Source organism: Haliotis rufescens, unplaced genomic scaffold, assembly GCF_023055435.1.
Source record: "Haliotis rufescens isolate VD_foot unplaced genomic scaffold, xgHalRufe1.0.p SCAF_13, whole genome shotgun sequence".
In the NCBI taxonomy this organism is placed as follows: Eukaryota; Metazoa; Mollusca; class Gastropoda; order Lepetellida; family Haliotidae; genus Haliotis; species Haliotis rufescens.
Window position 1 is genome coordinate 902,583 of NW_025963813.1, and position 21,721 is coordinate 924,303.

Here is a 21,721-nt window from a genome sequence, read left to right on the forward strand (position 1 = left end):
GTTCAAATCATAAGACTTCATTAACACCAAACAAGAAAATTGTGAAATCAATAAAAATATATATTGGTAATTAGTTCCGTTAGTAACTCCCGACTTAGGGCTCCTGTGTGACCACCCAATCCGCAGGCAAAGTAATCGATGATAGAACAATACAAACAATTTGTATAGTAGACTATAAACAAGTCTGCCTCGGCGTATCTGTACCAAAGTTGTATTTGTTCATTGATTGATTGATTGATTGACTTACGAGAATGTTTCGGTACATATTGCTAATTTTAACAAAATCAATATTTGTATACCTTTACATGCATGGTAATGCATATAAGAGTATACATACGTATGTGTAGATGTTCAAGTTGAAGTTCATAATATGAAAACACATTCGTGTATACACATTGGAAAATCTGCATGGATACTGAAATATTATATGTAAGTATTTTAAGATTCCAATAACACCAAATAACTATATGCTGATTAAAGATATGAAATCGAACTATTTTAATCGGTTATTAATTTAATCGAAGTAATTTTATGTATCTTAACTACACAAATACGTGTACATGTTCATATTCATTGTATTTTCAAATAAGTTTTCGTGATAACCGCTCTCACAAAGGTTTATATAGAGCTGCTATATACGTGTATGTTCTTTATCCAAAGCAGGTTATTTGCATATAAATACATAAAACAAACATGAAATAACTAAGGATAAATGATCTGGTTTCTTCACTTTGATCCGTGACGAGTAGCAAATTGTCTGTAATTTTCCAAGCGCGAACCAAGAAAGAAAACTTCAGAGGCATTGTCCCTCGTTGTGCGTCCTGTGAATGAATTCAGTTTGTTTGGCTGGAGATATTGAAAACCGACCGTCCTAGCTTTTACACAAGCCGATATGCTGAACAGAATGAAGCCAAACTTACACTGTCCCCTATTGTCGAGAGTCCCAGCGAAAGGCTATGGGCGAGATTCCTTGTTGGCCGAGTAAGTCGTTTCGACACAGGACCTGACAATGGTTGCCAAAGGCGTACGTTTTAAACCTTTGGTATGAGGGCAGGCATTTACTTCAGCGACTAACAGCGAGAAATTCACCCCCAACCATGAGACGCAAATGGAGTATACCGCGGATTCGATGTTTCATTTTTTGTGTGAATTTTTTGTTCGTTAATCCGTGTTGATTTTGGATTATCTGTGTTGATGTTGGATTATCCCTTATACGTGTGGCTGTGTCGACAGTGGGGATATATATTCAATGCGTGACTCATCACAACGACAAAATGCCCGCGGCAAGATCCACAAACGTAAGTATACCTATGTCAATACTCCAGCCCCTGGACAAACAAAACGTCAAGTGATACACGCTTTATTCCTGAATAGGACGATTAACCTATGTTGAGAAGGATGTTTTTTCTCTGTTTTGTGGTGTTTGTTTTTATCAACCAGATACCTTTATAGACGTTTTAACCACTAAGAATATTCCAGTTGAAAGTGAGGAGTAATGAGTTATGGTTACGCCAGAAGGTAAGTCTTTATGCTGTGTGCTATTTTGTTATATTATGAACAAGGTGCGAAGGTGTGTCCGGCAAGCCTTTTCTGCGTTAATTTGATCGAGAACATTTTAAATATACGCTGGTAGGTTTATTTTGATACTTTCACACTTTAAAGGATAACCCACATAAATGAGTCGACTGTTCACATAAATTCTTTGATACTTGTCTTATTGCAATATTTCATCTTCATTGCGGCTGTCATTGTTTTCATAAACAGTCCCCACTTCACCAAAGTAATCATATTCACCCCGTTTTCAGTGTGACCCCCATGTGCGTTCTAGTAAACACGATGTCATACTTACGGCCACTCCAGTCAGCTTGTACACTGAGACGGCATGTGTTCTTCACGTTCAATCTGAAGCGTTGTGTTCGCAAGATTCGTGTAGAGGCATGTGAATGTCTGTCGTTATTTGATGTGTGTGGCAGTAACTGCAATAAGTACAGGGGTAAACTATGTTTACAAACGTCACTGACAAAACTATTTTCTTTGTTTGATGTTCCACTCTCGCAACTAGACATCACCCACCATCCCTACTGTCCTGCTCTCACCTTACTTGCCTTACTCTCATGTCGATTCCTTTGAATACTTATCAACATCAGAACTTTATCCACCTTCATCAAAGTCTCGACCCCTCCCATCAATCTTCAATATCTCGACCTTATCCATCCTAATCTACATCTCGACATCTCCCATCCTCGTCAGTATCTCTACCTTAAGCATCCCAATCTACATCTCGACATCTCCCATCAATCATTAATGTCTCAACGTTATCCATCCTCATCAACATCTCGACCTTATCCACCCTCATCAACATCTCGACCTTATCCACCCTCATCAACATCTCGACCTTATCCATCCTCATCAGCATCTCGACCTTATCCATCCTCATCAACATCTCGACCTTATCCACCCTCATCAACATCTCGACCTTATCCATCCTCATCAAAATCTCTAACTTATCCACCCTCATCAAAATCTCTACCTTATCCATCCTCATCAACATCTCGACCTTATCCATCCTCATCAACATCTCGACCTTATCCACCCTCATCAACATCTCGACCTTATGTATCCTCATCAACATCTCCACCTTATCCATCCTCATCAACATCTCGACCTTTACCGTGACCATCAACATCTCGACCTTATCCACCCTCATCAACATCTCGACATCTCCCATTAATCATCAACATCTCGACATCTCCCATTAATCATCAACATCTCGACATCTCCCATTAATCATCAACATCTCGACATCTCCCATTAATCATCAACATCTCAACCTTTACCGCCACCATCAACAGCTCGACCTTATCCATCCTCATCAACACCACGACCTTATCCACCCTCATCAAACACCTCGACCTTATCCATCCTCATCAACACCTCGACCTTATCCACCCTCATCAAACACCTCGACCTTATCCATCCTCATCAACACCTCGACCTTATCCATCCTCATCAACACCTCGACCTTATCCACCCTATCAACACCTCGAACTAATCCATCCTCATCAACACCTTGAACTTATCCATCCCTATCAACACCTCGAACTTATCCATCCTCATCAACACCTCGAACTGATCCACCCTATCAACACCTCGAACTTATCCATCCTCATCAACACCTCGAACTTATCCATCCTCATCAACACCTCGAACTTATCCATCCTCATCAACATCTCTACCTTATCCATGCTCATCATAATCTCGACCTTATCCATCCTCATCAACATCTCGACCTTATCCATCCTCATCAACACCACGACCTTTACCGCCATCATCACCATCTCGAACTTATCCACCAAATTTCGACCTTTACCGCATCATCATTTCCCCCTCCAATCACCCAGAACTTCCACTTCACATACACCCACCATCTCGACCTCGCCCTTCTTGTGTCTCCATCCACCCTCCCTCGCATGACGGCACCAACTTGAAACTCACCTCTCATCTCTGTTTAAGTAACATAGCGCTATGCTTCATCGTCTCAAGAAAACATCGCTTCAAGGCTTCATATCTTACTCATATAATTATGTTTAAATGTTAATTCAAATGTACTTCGCAGTTTTTACACAAAGACATTAATTGATTAGCTCATACTCACTAGAGAGCTTGTAGAGCTCTGACACCGTGCAGTGACGTGCCCTTTCTCTGTTTAAGCACTAGCTGGTAAGTTGGATGTCTTCGTTTCTGAACGTTTGTGACACAATATGACTGACATTTGGGATTTCTGAACATCTGGATAAAGTCTACCCATGTGCAAAACCATGAACATGATACGTTTTCGACCTTATCTTTAAAAGTCTTTACTTACACCTAAGAAAATTATAGTTGTTTTCAGACTTAAATTTATGAAAACGATCCTCTCACACTCATTAAACGATCCTTGAAATCTTCTGAAGCTATTTGACCAATGGTAGCTTTTCTTTGGATTTTAAAGGAAGAAAGTGCAAGTTACATTATACCAGTGTTCGTGGGTTTCACTGAAGTAGCAAACGTCTGAGACCTTCATCACTCTCCCACAACATTAGTGAGTGAGTGAGTATGGTTTTACGCCGCTTTTAGCAATATTCCAGCAATATCACGGCGGGGGACACCAGAAATGGGCTTCACACATTGTACCCATGCCGGGAATCAAACCCGGGTCTTCGGCGTGACGAGCGAACGCTTTAACCACTAGGCTACCCGACCGCCCCTCCCCTAACATTAAGCTGACATGGCGTAATATATAACTGGAATACTGTTCACAACCCACATCATTTACTCACTGAATAGCTACCAATGCTATGGACACTTTTGGTGTCTTAATAATTCTTTTCAGATGTTTACCTCATTGTATCTATTTTGCTGTCCGAGAGTACGACAATAACCTCATCATTCTTTTATCATTGGACGAAATATATCGTTTCTATGGGGCATCAATATTTTACCAATGCAATCCGACTTACTCATTTGTCAAACTGTCAATGTGCGCTACCAGGATGTTAACAAATGTGTTGATCTTGGCAATTGACCAAACATGCATTAAAGCAAACAAACGATCTGTCAAAACCCAATGAAAGGGTCGTTAATATGGAACGGAAATTATTTAACGACCACAATCAAAGCAAACTTGCAATAGACACGCAAATACGCGCTCGAACAACATTTTATAGATGTAATGTGTCAGATGACAGATCCCTATGTGATTAAGGTCCACATGTGATACAACAGGTGATTTCATTCGAGGGATAAATATGGTGTTATATTTTAAAGTTTAAATGTTTATGTCTATCAGTCCAACATGACAGTATGGCAAATTGTTCAGTATTAACCGACATTGCTGAATAGAACACTGGCTATAAAACGTACCGCCAGAGATTAACCAGACTCCATCATCCGACGAAACAGATTCCATTGGGCATAAGAGGCAAAATAGCGGTGAAAATTACAGGAATGGATCACTGAAAATCACTGATGATAACAGGTGTTCGCCACTTCGGAAGATCGAAGCCGAGGTTTGTCCTCTTAAACACATTCAATAAGCACGTGATGTGAACCTTGGTAGATTTACGTGTCGACTTCCAAATTGAAACAATAAGTTAACCAAGAAATCTATGCGTAAAAGAATTCAACGTGAAACCAACTAACAACAAAGAAATGGTATTCAACAAACAATTCTATTATACATTGAACTAGGTTTACAAATCAATACAAATTACTGCGCAGCAATTACAGTTACATTGGCAGTGGTGATGGCAATACAGTCAGTGATAATAATATTCAACTAGCAGCAACGTTGGTCAAGCTTCCAAATTAGGCCTAGGCTGGATATCCAGGGTGAAAGGTGATCTTCACACAACCTCTGCTCTTGATGTAATGTGAGATATAATGTGAGATTATAGAGACATGCTCTTGCCCTATTATATAGTCTAAATATCTTCCAGAAGGTTTTATACACTGCTAGATTAGTCTAGCTGTTCTGGATACATTCCAGATAAATACAGCAACTTCCACACCACTGCTTACAATAGATAGTACTACATTCCTGACAACTAATTATAGTTAAAATAATGCTACGAGCTTCAACTGAATCTCAACAGAAACACAAGTACAATACCAACACTGTTTAACATCACAGTAAACTACGTTTATATCGAACACGCTTATAACCAACTGACGGATATAACGAACTTACTTTTTTGTCCCGACTGTTTGCTGTAGTTATGCTGTATATATGCTTTTAACGAACTACGGTTATAACGAACTAAAATTAGTGGTCCCTTTGAGTTCGTTATAACCGTAGTTTACTGTATATTACACAGCCAAAAACTGTAGTTAGAACCGAATGTTCATGACATGTATACATGTCTTGTTAGTTACCAAAACACGAATGTAGATCTTTGAAATGAAATGTTTAAATTATATACTGCCAGTGCCAAATCTGAACTGATAGCAATTCATCACTTATGGCCTATTTTGCTTTCTTTTTGGTGTTTGTAGTTTACTTAGAACCTTGCTGTGCCACAGGAGTGTCAGGGTCGATGGAAGGCCAATAAACAACACAGACTTCGTGTTATGTACGGGACAAATCGATTAACTGTAAAGAATGGAAACTCGAATGAAGGAAGATACTTTCTTCGTGAATAATACAATCATGATCAATAGTTAGAAGTCAAATATTTATTCCGATATTTGTAAGGGAGAAGGATATAATTGACTTCGAGGAGTTGTCTATTGTCGCCGTGATACAGCTGAACAAGTAAAATGGTTTAAGAGTTAGGACCGTAGACTCATTTCGCAACCAGAGCAATTAACGGAGCATTTCAACAATTGGCGTTTTGCCATAGATGTTTGGACAATATCTTTGCTATAGAACACGTTTAATGTATTTTACATCTGGAATTAAGGTAACCTAGAGTGCAATATTCACATTGTTTTTATCCCTGTATTGATTGTCTGTGTTCAGATCTTTATTCACCAGAATGGCATTATTAACATAAGCACGTGCACATTTATTCACAAAAAACAGTGAATTTTTTACCACAATGTAAAATACCAATACCAATCCTCAGGCGAAATCTGTTTTGTGAAAGTGTAAATTCTTGTTGTAAAGACTCATTGATATGAATATGAATTATGCCTTCTTCTGGAGAATAAAATCCATCTACAAAAGTACATGTATATGTTACTATAAAGCAGGGGCCTACTATTATAGAGCAAATATCAACGCAGTCAGGAGTGTTATATTGAATCGATGTGCATGTCTGGTTGTGTAATTGCATTTTCGTGGTGGACAGATATGTTATTGATTATAGCGAGTTATTTGACAAAATGACTTTGTGAACTTTGGACGAATATGTGACTCACCATTTCACATATGTCAATAGTCAATTTCACGAATAATGATGATGATGCTTATCATCATGTTTCCAGCTAAAGGAAACAGGAATGATGTAAGTCTCAATATTGCATTTTATGAGGCGTTTTTCATTGGCCCAGATATATCATATTCTGGTAAGAAATGTCTCAGCCTACGTTTCACGTTCACGACTGTAATTAGTTAAAGGCGGAATGCACGCTCGATCGCTGACGTCACATTCCCCCAAGTTTCCGCGAAGCGATATCTTGTTCACCACGTGAATAGTAATCTGTCCCAAGCTACCCTTCTCATATAGGAGGGTGTTTTTATGATATATTTATTTGAAAATTCACATATGGAGAACACACAAGACTTTAATTAATTCATTATTTCTTTATTGAAATGCGGGGGCACGGTTGGCCCAGTCGTCTAAGGCGACGCGATTCGCCTATGATTGTGGGTTCGAATCCCGGTTCGCCCCGATTATGTTTCTAGGTTTGTCAGCACCATACCCGTGCTCGTTGGTTTCACCGAAGTGGTAAACGTATAAGACCTGCATCACTTCGGGTTTTCCTCCCACATTAAGCTGACACGCCGTGATATAACTGGAATAACATTTCAAGCGGCGTCAAACCCAACTCACTCACTCACTCACTCATTGACATGCTCTATAAAGACATTTGCCAATGCAAAGCATCTGCTATACATTGATAAAATTGAATTACTGTAAAACGTTGAGGGTACGAGTATTTTCCTTAGTATGGTTTTAAATACAGTTTCTTTAGGATATCATACCGTGGACATTTAAGAAGGAAATGAAATTTATTCTCTCTCCCTGTGGTACATACATGACATATTCTGTCGCAGAAATAGAAACCCTGGTATGTTCCTATGTCATATGATAACATACTAGAGGAAAGCCTACACAAGATCTGAACATGTTTAGGAATGTTTTTAAATGCTAATCGGAATGCACATTTGGTGGTTCATCTAAACACGTTTTTGGTCTAAGCACATAGTTCACAGCCTAAACACCAGCTAAACACAACATCCACATCATCTAAACATGTTAAGAATTTAAATATGTTTACATTTATAAACATTGTGTATTATCGAGGAAACGGGTTTAGACCCAAACACGTTTAGCTGTGAAACACAATCCTAAACATGTGAAGATCCTAAACATATTTAACGCGTCACAATTATTGGACGCTTAGGTTTGTTTTAGAGTGCAGGAGCATAAATCAAAGACCATTCAATATTTTTTGTTTCATTTTGCGCGATCTTCCCTCAGGAAGATGACTTCACAGATATTCGTCAAGCCATGAACTAGAGCCTTTTGCTATGTAGGAATATATTTTTTTTAAATTCGGCTTAAGGATATATGAGATTCCAACAAACGGATCTGGTGATGCCCCATTGGTCATCTCACACAAACACCTTCCTACTTTGATGGCGTAAGCAACCCGTCAGCTTGCAGCATATTAGTCAGATTCATGTTCAGTTTCATTGACTCTATAACACAATTCTCAGGTGAAATGCGTATCTCACGCTGATCGAATGCAGGCATCAAAGACATGACCTCAGCAGGGAATAACGCACAAAGGATGACACAGAAACACATGTATACATTACTGTTGTGGCAGCGTTGGAGTGGCATAGGGACATATGCAAATCAGATGTCACCTGCAGTTAACGTCGTTGAGAGACGTTTAGAAGTTGGAGTACTGAGTAAGGACAGGATATATGGATGAACAACTTCTTAACAATTAGGAGCTACGTTTCGGTGAAGGTTCTGACACCTTTATCAAGCAATATAACGGTGTTAGAACCTACACCGAAATGTCGCTCCTAATTGTAATAAATAAGTTGTTCATCCATATGTCTTATCCTTACTTACACCTGAAGTTAAGTGGAAGTGTAATTTAAAAAAACAATCATTGCAAATGCCTACGCGTTGGATGACATCTAATAAATCTCTGTATTGTGTATTTTAGACCATCTGGTCTAAACGCACATACAACTCTGAATTTCAGAACTATTTGTTTATCAAAACAAGTAGGGAAATGTAGTATTGTTAAGATAGTGGTGTTCATTCGTTCAAAGCTATCAGTGTTGTCGATGGGTTGTCGATAGGATGTCAGCACAGAGTGGTATCAATTTACTGGCAACGTTGCAACATGAATTTCATATACGTCCTCACGCTGTTGCTAAAGGAATGGTCATGTGACAGTTAACGTTGTCGCCAATGCGCATGTATCTTTATGAAGGTCAAGGGCGGTACGACCTTAACAACCGTCTGTAGGTCAATACAGGATGAAAAAAAATCCAAGGAAGCTTAATATTTTCATAGTTTCATGTACAAACATTCACAACCACATAAACAGTCATCTTTTCTCAAATACATCTGTACGCCACATAAAGAACTGCGTGGAGACAATGGAGAGGCATTGTTTATACCGTACGCGTCTAGCGTTATAGCGCACTTTCTAACCACACATATGTACACATGTTTATAACCGGGACTTGTATTCATGGTCACAATACAGGCTGATGCTTCACATCCCCGAGACACTACGCCCCTTCACCTGACCATGGCGTTTGTGTAAGTGATTCGTGCGGATTTATTTATTTAACAATTCAGAGAAATAAAATACCACTTGTACCGTAATAAACATTGAATGTTCCGACAATATCGATACTGACATGTCAACAAAGCTGTGTATTGATCGTGAAGGATAAGTATTTTGAAGGGTTACAACATTCAGTGACCGACATAATGTTCTAAAATGGTTCTGATTGTATCAAATAATATTTACGTTGATTATTAAATCCTTGCCGTTACCTAGGGCGGTGGGGTAGTCTTGTGTTTAAAGCGTACGCTCGTCACGCCGAAGACCCAGACTGATTCCCCACATGGGTACAATGTGTGAAGCCCATTTCTGGTGAATATTGCTGAAAGCGGCGTTAAACCATACTTACTCACTCTTGACGTTACTGATTACAAAACGTGTCATGTCATTTTGAATTAAAAAAGCACATAATTTCGTACCGTCCTGAAATATCAATGACAATGGCGGTTTATAATACGGCCATTTAAGAGAAACATCTGTGATAATGGTTGTTCTAAATATTGTTTAGTTTAAAAAGAAACAACTGAAACGGGAATTATATCATCCAAAAATGGCTCCCACGGGATATATCGCTTGGGTGAGGTCAGGCGCTAGGATATATCGCTACAATAAAATCTGTAACGATGCTTTGCCGATCATCGGTTGCCATGACGTCAGAATCAAATGACGTCACTATACTCTGTCACTGATGCTGGTTAGCTGTACCTTACACTCAAGACACTTATTACTAATTACAAACTGAACAAGATGAAGAATGATTTGGAATGATAAATAAAATCTCACCTAAATATATCAAGACTCGTTGATAAAAGTAAAACTATCCCCGGCAATCGTCAGATATTGTAAGATTTATCTACTCGTGACCTCGGAAGACACGAAGGTAAAAGTCTTTCAATAACCATGTCTTTTCATGTAAACCATATCAATTTACAAATCAGAGGTACAAGATACCAAACAAACGCCATTAGAAAAGTTTATATTTTACAAGCAAATCGTGGCAATGAGGTCTGCAAGTTCAAGAAATAAACAAGAAACATTTCAATGTTTTATTCAGTACCAATTTCATTTGACAGATAGCATTATTTGAGTGTAGTCGCAATATTTGCTGACAATGAATAAGTCAGCCAGCCATTGTGAACCCTGAGAGATATCGCCATTGTGTCTGTGATACAAAATGTCACGTCAATATTGCCGATGGAGGAATGTTGAGCAAAGCTAATCAATACACGAAATGGCATTACGCTGCTGGACTGTGGATCGAGGTAGATTAGGCGTGTTGTTTGTCAATAATGTCTGTTGGAATTGTTGCCAGTGATGAATAATGTGCAGCTATATTGCCCATAGGGTTAGAAATAAATGTTGATAATCACATGTGCACGAGTGCATATACCACCACACGCGCACGCGCACCGGTGTATTCACTAGAATCTTATTGTGACGTAAGGTCGGATTAATGTCAGACTAGAAATGACGTCATAGCTCCAAATTGCTGACGTCGTTCCACAATTGTGGATTTCTAAGATGGCGGTCGTGATCAGTGCATTTTTCTAAAGGGGAGCTCACAAGGATTAAGAAATAATGGGCAATAAAGAAATTATTACACTCGCATGTGTGTCATACTGATTTTATGAAACTCGTGTAAGATCTCATGTATTACCCTCGCTCGGGAAATACAAGAATTCTGATACTCGTTTCGTAAAATCAGTATGACACACATGCTCGTATAATCATCCCTAAATAGTGTCAATTTACCCCACAAAAATAATAATACATACATAATGTCAATTGTCGTAGTTTGATCGATATGGTGTTCAGGTGGATAGTGAGTGCATATTGTCAAGAACTTTGTCAAAAGTTTCAGACATCTGTGTTAGAGATGGAATATACGCGTGTATTTCAAATAATGTTCACTAGGTTTCTCAAACGATGATTTTAAAAGCTATGAATTCTTTCTTGTTAGCTAGATTTAATATACACAGATGTAAAGTAACTGTAAATGACTGTCACTTTAATATATTCCAAAAATATTTGTTACTACCTACAAATTACTGAAGAATGTCAAGTCACCATCTGCATCCAAGCTAAAAACTGTTCTTGATGTTAATTAATAAATAGTTTCATATTATTTACTTTTAACATGGAGACAACATCCCCTGATACGCCAGCTCATTTCTGGTGTCCCCCGCCGTGATATTGCAGGAATGTTGCAGAAAGCGGCGTAAAACCATATTCAGTCAATGTCCACGTGGTATTGTACAGTGTTAAACGTGGTATCGTGGTGTAATAAAAACGCTGAAAAAGAGAGAAAGAAAGAAAACATACATGGTTAGCTTCTTTAACAAAATTTCATCATCACTGCAAATGGTATATATCGCGATGCTGTTCCATGTTTGGTAACACAATTTGATTAAAATCAGATCTTACTTCTCCCTACCGCTAAACAAAGGATCTACCTGTAGCGGTAGCTATTTAATGAGATTGGTCATCATTTGTGAATTATAGTTATAGTATAAATGTTTTATTTTCTTTTAGATTCGTTTATTCTCTTTTAGATTCGTTTATTCGTGTTTTACATTGGAAGAACATATGGTCTTAACTATATACATTCGATTAGCGGTTAAATATTATATATTTTTATAAGGCTATGATAAAGTCCATCAGATTTTCATGTCCTACGGCCTCAATACGGAAGTCAAACCTTGCATCGTTTTTTTCGCAAGGTACCTACAAACGACTTAAATAGTTCCATGTGTTGCCTTCTTCTTTACGACCGCCTCCTTGGTCTAGTGGTAGAGCGTCCGCCCGGAGAGCGGAAGGTCCGGGGTTCGATCCCCGAACCAAACCGTCATACCAAAAGACGTTAAAAGATGGCACTTGTTGTTACCCTGCCTGGCGCTCGGCATTGAGGGGCTAAAACAAGGACTGGTCGGCTCGGAGTCAGTATACTGTGTCTGAGTGGGGTATTCATGTTAAACTGTGGCATGGTATCTCAGTGAGCTAGCACTATAAATCGGCATCAGTCCGGACTAGTACAAGCAGCAACACAAACACACACACGTACACGCACGTCGCTATCTAAGTGCAATAATCTTGCACGCGACGTTAAACTCCATTTCACCTCACCTCACCTCTTTATTTGATGAAATACACCCTGTCGGTAATACAGTGAGTGAGTATGATTTTACGCCACTTTTAGCAATATTCCACCAATGTCACGGCGGGGGACACCAGAAATGAGCTTCACACATTGAACCCATGGCGGGAATCGAACCCGGGTCTTCGGCGTGACGAGAGAACGCTTTAACCACTAGGCTACCCGACCGCCCCTCGGTAAAACAACAAAGCATTAAAGCTTCATGTGAACCACAGCAGTTATCACGGATGCCCTGAACAATTTTAAAATATACAAAATGTTTCCCGACTCACATTTAATTTGTTATTTATGTATCGTGACATTATGCCAGCCAAGTAAAACAGTTTTTAAAGATTTTCGTTAACATCTCCGGGGATTTGATGGAAAGTAAATGCACACATCATGTGACTTACGAATTATTCAGTTTCATTGATTCTAAATGCACACAAGGACTTTGTTTTCTCTCGAACAGGCACAATACACGTTGGATCACTCCCATCGACAAACTGTTCTTCCAACCCGGAAACTTGGTGATGTTGACACACGAGGCATTATAATAATAGTCAACAAACAAAATGTCTCATTTCACTTAAGCTGTCATAACATCTGTTTTGCATCCTGGAGCAATTTTGTAATCCAAAGGAATAATTCAAATACAGGAAGTTGCTGCAATTAATCAGAAAACAAAATCGAACACCTCCCCTTTCATAATTCATCATTCCACAAAAAATGTATTCTGTCGAATGCTTAAACGTGTAGCGTACGTACAGGTTCGTGCATATTTGTGACATTGGTGACAGTGTCGATCAATCACTGTCAATGTATAGCAGAGTAATCACAAAGTATCGACTACCAGGAAATTGATACATCGTTGTCATCGATACTCAAATGGATGCTTGGACGGGTGAAATCAATGCTATAGACCGTAGGATGGTGACAAGTTACTGCAGAATCATGGTCACTTTGATATCAACATCTTTGAGCTTCTAGGAAGGGTGGGGCGCGAGTTGCCCAGTCGTCTTGGACGCCGCAATTCGCTGTGCAGAGTTGCGTCCCTTTGGCACACCAGAAACCTATGATCGTGGGCTAGAAACACTATTCGCGCCGGCTATGATTCTAGATTTGTCAGCACCATACCCGTGCTCGTTGGTTTCAACGAAGTGGTGAACGTCTGAGACCTGCATCACTTCGGGCTTTCCTCCCACATTAAGCAGCCACGCCGTTATATAACTGGAATATTGTTAAAAGCGTCGTTAAACCCAACTCACTCACTCAATCCAGGAAGGGTTGGTGGTCCAGCGGTTAAAGCGTTCGCTCCCTACGCCGGGTTTGATTCTCTACATGAGTACAATGTGTGAACTAAATTCTGAGCGTTTCACTCACTTTTTACCTCCATGTTCCAATTCACACGGTACAACTAGTTGTATACAATTTGTTGTATGCAACACATTGCATCGTGTGAACAGGCAAGACAGTAAAACGTTTGACGTATGCAACTGGTTGGACGTGAGTTGTACGAAATAGGACATGCTCTATTTTCATACGACACGTGTGTGGACGCAGCCAATCTAAACGCGTATGAAAATCACGTGATGTTTACACGTCAATTTGTAAAAAGAAAACGACGCCGATTCACGTGGATAAGTTCTGCTTTTCGGTTTTCTAAGTGTCACCACTCAATGAAGGACCTATGAAAACTAGGTACGTAGAATAACACTGTAACAAATGATATATTTTGACATTTGCGTCGGTCTTATTCTCCAGGTTAAACTGTTCACAGTGTTATTTGAAACGACGGGCTATGTGACTGTACACTGAAGTGATGAGATTAGGTCCATAATACGTTAAAACTTTCTAAAACCTAAAATGCACCATACCCACAAATACACGTCACAGTTTTGGATTCTGTGGGAAAGTATACATTTTGTGTGTGATTATTTATTCAAATAACTTATAACTACATGAGAAGTGTAATTACAAAAAGTATCGGGTGTCTGCTCTTTGTCCAAACACTAATTATCATTCCGAAAAGACTCCAATCACTCCATATTCGTAAAAACTCCATGTTGGATAGTGTTGCATAATCCCGATTCGTTTCGCGTCAGTCGAGATGCCTGTCACATCACATGCATTTCACACTCAGCTACGATACATACATCCCTGAATTCATCATACCATTAATAATAATCAATTGACACATTGTCGAAGTCACTTACACACACGGCCCAAATGAAATCAACCGAAATATTCACGTGTCATACGACCCTGAAACCAAACCCTGTGCTCTAAAACCAAGACTCCGGCAGTCTGAAAATGTAAACAAAGCTAACTTCTGGTTTAACATTTTATACTATTCCGAGAGATTCGGTCGTCAATTTGATGCATACATTAGCTCAGATTATTACGAATATGCATGGATCGACAAACGTTGCAAGAATTGAGGAATTAATAATTAGATACTTATTTGGATAAGTCAACAGAAATCGTTCCACGTGACGCCATGATTGACGCAAATCACGCACACTGACGACGCTATTGGTCTGCATTTCCACGTAGTATCAGGGCTAGAATGGAAACATGAAAACAAATATAACATGTTGATTTCAGATTGATTCTGATCACTTAACTTAAGGCCCCTTTACACAAGGCTGCGACCTTTGTGCCACCTTTGAGCGATCAAAATCTGGCCAGGACGCTCAATGGTCGCCTAAACCCAGAAAATCATATTTCTATGTAACTGCTCCAGCTCAATCGCCCAGATTGACGGGAAAATATTTCAGCAGAACACATCTGTTACCTGGCGACCATTGGGCGACTACTGTGCCTTCATTCTGCAACAACGGCAATGCTTGTGCCTCCCTTCTGCCTCCTGTGAGCCTCCAACGACGACCTGGCAAATTCTATGGTCGCACACGGGAGGCACAAAGGTCGCCATCCTGTGTAAAGGCCCCATTACATTACCCATTTACCCTGTTTCGAACAGTTCTCAACACAATTCTTGCAGGTCGGCATTAAAACTCAAAAAGTAATTGATAGTTTGAAACAAAATATGAATACTTGTCACATGATTGTGTTCACCTTGTCCTACTCTTCCGTTTCATCATCACACGGGAACCAAAAGTCTGAACAACGACGGACTGTTCTGACAGGTGTACAGTACTTCACAAACTCAATTTTGACAGGCATTCTCAAGTCGGCAGCTTTGATGACGTCACACCTCTCCCTATAATGCGACAAATCAATATCAAACACGGCTGTTGGAAAATAGGTGTCGTTCGAAAATAGGGTACTCGACGATAAATATGCTATCCCTGCATCGCGGTAAAACCTACTCTAAATCTTCCGCGTATCAGTGAACTCGCGTTGTTATGAAGGGAGGTTATCGGTAGTGATATATTAGTATACGTCAACATCAACAACGTTACATCGTTGTACACATTTGGGTTTTTTCTTTGAGGTGCGGGTGAATCAGTACACAATGAATTCATTTCATGAAGTAGGTTACTGTTTCAATCTTGAATTATAATTTGAATATCTCTTGAATATCTTTTTTAACCAAGTACAATAATGCACTGTACTGTTACAAATATTGACTAAATATCATAGAATTTATTGTTTTAACAATAAATTGACATTCAACGTGACACTGTTATTCTTCCTATAAGATGCTTTGTGAATGTAACACTGCAGCATATACATATTTCCTTTGGAGAATTGTGAAATATTCATTTTGGCAAATTTATATAGATAAGTTAAATTAAATAACCACTTCATTTCTTAAATTAAAAGTAAATGTTCACCTAAAGAAAATTCGTCACGTTATATATTTTTTAATGGTAGTAGAGCGTCCGTCCGGGTTCGATCCCCGACCGTGTCATGCCAAAAGACGTTAAAAGATGGCACTTGTTGTTACCCTGCCTGGCGATCGGCATTTAGGGGCTAAAACAAGGACTGGTCGGCTCGGAGTCAGTATACTGTGTCTGAGTGGGGTATTCATGTTACACTGCGGCATGGTATCTCAGTGAGCTAGCACTATACAATCAGCATTAGTCCGGACCAGTACAACCACACACACACACACACACACACACACACACACACACAGAGGGACACACACACAGGGACACACACACACACACACACACACACACACACACACACACACACACACACACACACGCACACACACAAACACACATACACACACACACACCATATATATATATATATGCATGGGTCGTTGTTCATAATATCAATCAGTGGTTTGTCTTGTCCTTTCTCGGTTATTAACAGATTGCGTCATATAGCAGGGACAATGTACAATGAAGCTTTAAACAACAAAGATACCAACACACATATCTTTTACCCACAAGGGGAATCGAACCTGACGAAACGAGCCAATGCTTAACCACTAGGCTACCTGTTACAGCTCTAATTATGACATTTTGAATTCGTGCCAAGGCTTTGAATGAAATATCCTCACACGAATGTGGGCAGATAGGGTATCTGGGATTCCATCACCTAAATAGTGTCTGTATATTAGTTTGTTTGTTGTTCAACGCCGCACTCACCAATATTCCAGCTATATGACGGCTGTCTGTAAATAATCGAGTCTGGGCCAGACAGTACAGTGACCCAGAGCGCATCTGTCGTGACATTATAATGAGGATAAACAAGATTTACAATCATGGTAACCGTATGTGTACTTGTCACTGGAGGTCAGGTGAAATTGTTTAACGTCGCGTTCAACATGGTTACCCTTGTATAACGACGTGCATGTGTGTGGCTGCTTGTATTAGTCCGGGTGTTGTACAGATGGTACTTGTTGTTACCCTGTCCGGCGCTCGGCATTAAGATTGGTAAGTTAGTTTGTGTTTAACGCCCCACTAAGCAATATTACAGCTATATGACGGCGGTCTGTAAATAATCGAGTCGGGACCAGACAATCCAGTGATTGACATCATGAGCATCGATCTACGCAATTGGGATATGATGACATTCATTAACCAAGTCAAAGAGCCCGACGACTCGATCCCGTTAGTCGCCTCTTACGACAAGCATAGTCGCCCCTTACGACAAGCATGGGTTGCTGAAGACCTATTCTCTTCCCGGATCTTCACGGGGGTCTTCACATGAGGCAATATGAATAAATGTATTGAGTGTTTACGTACAGTGCATACTTAACTGCATGTACAGTCAACGTATTTAAACAGGATAGAACTGAAATTATCTTCATGGATGGGTGCGGCGTAAAACAAAAAAGAAAACAAACAAATATACAGATACTAGCTAGGTGATGACATCTCAGATCCGCCATCTGCCCACAATATTGACAATGACAGTTTGTCAAGGAGCTTCCCGAAAAAGCTATTTTCACCTGTGACGATATGTTCCTATTGAGATTTCATGTTCAAATAATCGTAAAATGAAATCGATGAGTGAAATGTATTAGTTTTTACTTTTCATATTGAAACAAGGGTATTTAAGCCCAAGCAATGCATGGGTGGCCATTGATGTTTTGTGTGTGTTTATCTGTGTCTGAACACTTCATAAAACAACTCGGATGTGTAACGTTTGTAACTATTTAATGTTTTAAGGGTATCACAATTATACATTGTACCGCGGGTGGCCCGATCGCCTGAGATTGGCTATGCAGAGTTGCGTTCCTTGGGAGTGCCAGCACCCTATGATCGCAGGTTCGAGTCCCCATTTCCTGATAATGTTTGGTGGTTTGTCAACACCATACCCCACCTGTGAAGATCCGGGTTAGAATTGGTCTTCATCAAACCATGTTTGTCCAGACTCGATTATTCACAGGCAGCCGTTATATTGCTTTAATATTGCTGAGTGCGGTATTAAACAACAAACAAACAAAACCACACTGTACCTGTCGAGGAAGATTTCACGAGAGTGGTCAACGCCTGAGACACTTTTGTACGTCCCCCCACATTGAGCAGTGAAATACCTGACAAACTACTCAAGGCTGCGTTAAGCTGTGTCCCGTTCTCTCGCCCTGCCGACGTATGATTTCCCACATGGGTACAATGTTTGAACCCTGTTACGTGAGGTGAGGTGAGGTGAAATTGGGTTTTACGTCGCGTCCAAGATTATTGCACTTATATAGCGACGTGCATGCACGTGTATGTGTGTGTGTGGCTGATTGTACTAGTCCGGACTGATGCCGATTTATAGTGCTAGCTCACTGAGATACCATGCCGCAGTTTAACATGAATACCCCACTCAGACACAGTATACTGACTCCGAGCCGACCAGTCCTTGTTTTAGCCCCTTAATGTCGAGCGCCAGACAGGGTAACAACAAGTACCATCTTTTAACGTCTTTTGGTATGACGCGGCCGGGGATCGAACCCCGGACCTTCCGGTCTCCGGGCGGACGCTCTACCACAAGACCACGGAGGCGGCCGAACCCTGTTACGATTCATTGACTTTTGACATACAGATGCCCGGTGCGCCCTGATCATGTTTCCAGATTTGTCAGCACCAAACCCCTGCTCGTGGGTTTCAGCAAGGACCTGTATCACTTCGTGCTCGCCTCCCATGTGAAGCTGGATATAACTGGAAGGCACAGGTTCAATTCCCCACATGGTTAAATTGTGTGATGCCAATTTTCTGTTGTCTCCCGTCATGATATTACTAAAAGCGACTTAAAACCATTCTCACTCACCTAAACAAAATCATTATTGAATAATTTCAGAAAATTTGATGATTGGGATTGTCCATCATGAAAACGGATTTCGTTTTGAGTGCCTGCTGTATTTCAGCATTCTCGACCTGGTATATTAAATATACCAGTTAAACTAGTTAACTACATAATTAATCACATACGTCAGTGAAGTCCGTGTGCTCTTTATTTATTTTAAGGGACATTAAGGTAGGACACGATTTTACGATAAGGCACGTGTTTATGTACATTACGTTGCATGCGCTTAAGTCGAAATGATCATGCGAAGAACATTCATTTACATACAAGAGTGAGTGAGTGAGTATGGTTTTACGCCGCTTTTAGCAATATTCCAGCAATTTCACGGCGGGTTTACATACAAGAAAAATCAAGTGAAAATGTCTTTCTAAACTTCTGTACTTGCCTCAGTGTAATCAGTACAAAATATCGGATACACTTGTTTACGACGTTCAAAGAATTATACAGAATCCCTGCGTTACAGTATGAGTTCGTGAGTGAACTGAGCATGGCCTCGGCACTGGTTCAGACATATAACGATGTTTAAGCTTGGAGGTGATTGAGCCTTGAATTATAAATACCTCGTGACTCCGTCAGTTCATGCATGAAAAGTCCAACCTTTCATGTAATAACCGCCAGAAGCCATTACGTACACCAATAAAGATTATTCCCCGCCAATTCACTGAAAATAGCGGGACAAAGTGTGTTTCCCTGATGGACAACACTATCGCAAAAGCACGGCAGATTTGGCGATTATGCCGTATTGTCCGTCCCAATATACGAGGGTTCTGCAGTAACTTATTGACTGTTTGTGTTTACTGTCGATTTATAGTCGGAGCAAGAAGCCGTACTTTCGTCGTGATAAATTAGTGATTCCGGATCCACTGGGCTTGTAAAGTAGGCTTCTTCGAAGGCTAAACTTCAACAATGGAATTTCTCGTATGGATTACAATGCCTGGAAATACGTTCATGCAAGGGACAAACTATAGACATGTCGGTTAAACGTGTTGTTACCTCAATTGTGAGGGTTCACATAATTAGGTGAGTGTCTTGTGTATTGTTTTGAATCTTCTTGTCAAAATGTCATGTTAGAGAGTATGAGAATGTGTACGTAGAGTGGGCGCTACTTTTAAATAATGCTTCGGATATATTATAAGATGAAAGTATGCGTTTCAAAGTTTGCTAACCATTTTTGTTGAGTTGATACATCTGTACAAATATCAAACCAGTCGACAAAGACTTTTACTAATGGTATCCAATATGTTGTAAACATAATTTCAAATGAGTGTATACCTTTTAGCCATTTAAATAAGCGCTGAAAACAACATATTATATCGACATACCCATATCTATTAAATGAGTATGGACCCGTTAAGATCCGGGTTAGAATAGGTCTTCAGCAACCCATGCTTCCCGTAAAAGGCGACTATGCTTGTCGTAAGAGGCGACTAACGGGATCGGGTGGTCAGGCTCGCTGACTTGGTTGATGCATGTCATCGTATCCCAATTGTGTGGATCGATGCTCATGATATCAATCATTGGATTGTCTGGTCCAGACTCCATTATTTACAGACCGCCGTCATATAGTTGGAATATTGCTGAGTATGGCGTTAAACAACAACAAAATAAAATGATTATGCTATTTTGTCATATGAAGTGCAATGTTTAGAAGGTCTTGTTGCGACCCGTATCACAATAATATCGGTGCACTGGTTCCATTTGCACAAAGATGCAACTGCAGGATTGAGGTTGAAGTCAACGTTGCTGGTGTGCAACCAGCCCGCGAGGATTCCGAAGTAGAATGACTCGCCAGTTCCTCACAGATGTCAAATGGGGACAAGTTGCCTCAGGTCTGATTGCGTGTCATGATACCCGTTTTTCTTAATCGTTGCTGTGCAATCCACCGCATGCCATCTTAGATATGTCCAAGCTTCGGGTCGGAATAGGTCCCGGTAACCTATGCTTATCGCACGAGGTTACTACATTCATCTGGTGGCCTGACACGATGACCTGCCTGGTCGCGCGTCCTCGGACCCCGACGGCGTCAAACAAGAACTAAACGACAGAACATAACTTTATTCACTCAAGGCTACATAGCCTAGCATTATGAGGTAGTTATTGGAGATCAATATGCAAGTATATGGCGGCAGATTGTATACTACTTCAACTTACTGATTATTGGACGGAAAAATCTAGAAAGTGTCTTTAACATTTTCATATTAAACATAGAAGGGCTCTTTAGACACTATAAAGGCAATAATGTCTTTCTCACATCTACAAATTATTCACAAACAAATAAATAGTGATACTCATCTCCAATATTAATTAGATTAGCATAAGAAACATTTTCTCTCTATCAGAGGC

General features: G+C 40.0%; 1 protein-coding gene across 7 annotated transcripts in view; it reads left to right on the top strand.

Annotated features, from left to right (window-relative positions):
• The first annotated feature begins 1,040 nt into the window (after nucleotides 1-1,040).
• The window catches only part of LOC124148648 (echinoderm microtubule-associated protein-like 2), a 101,577-nt gene continuing 80,896 nt past the window's right edge, over nucleotides 1,041-21,721 (top strand). For 2 of the 7 annotated variants that reach the window (XM_046519869.2, XM_048394053.1), the window contains exon 1: nucleotides 1,041-1,298. In XM_046519869.2, coding sequence (XP_046375825.2) covers nucleotides 1,275-1,298 — 24 coding nt within the window. In that variant the 5' untranslated portion in view covers nucleotides 1,041-1,274. Of the gene's footprint in view, nucleotides 1,299-20,224; nucleotides 20,399-21,721 lie in introns of those variants that run through there. The other 5 variants (XM_046519870.2, XM_048394054.1, XM_046519872.2 and 2 more) reach the window with 3 other exon arrangements.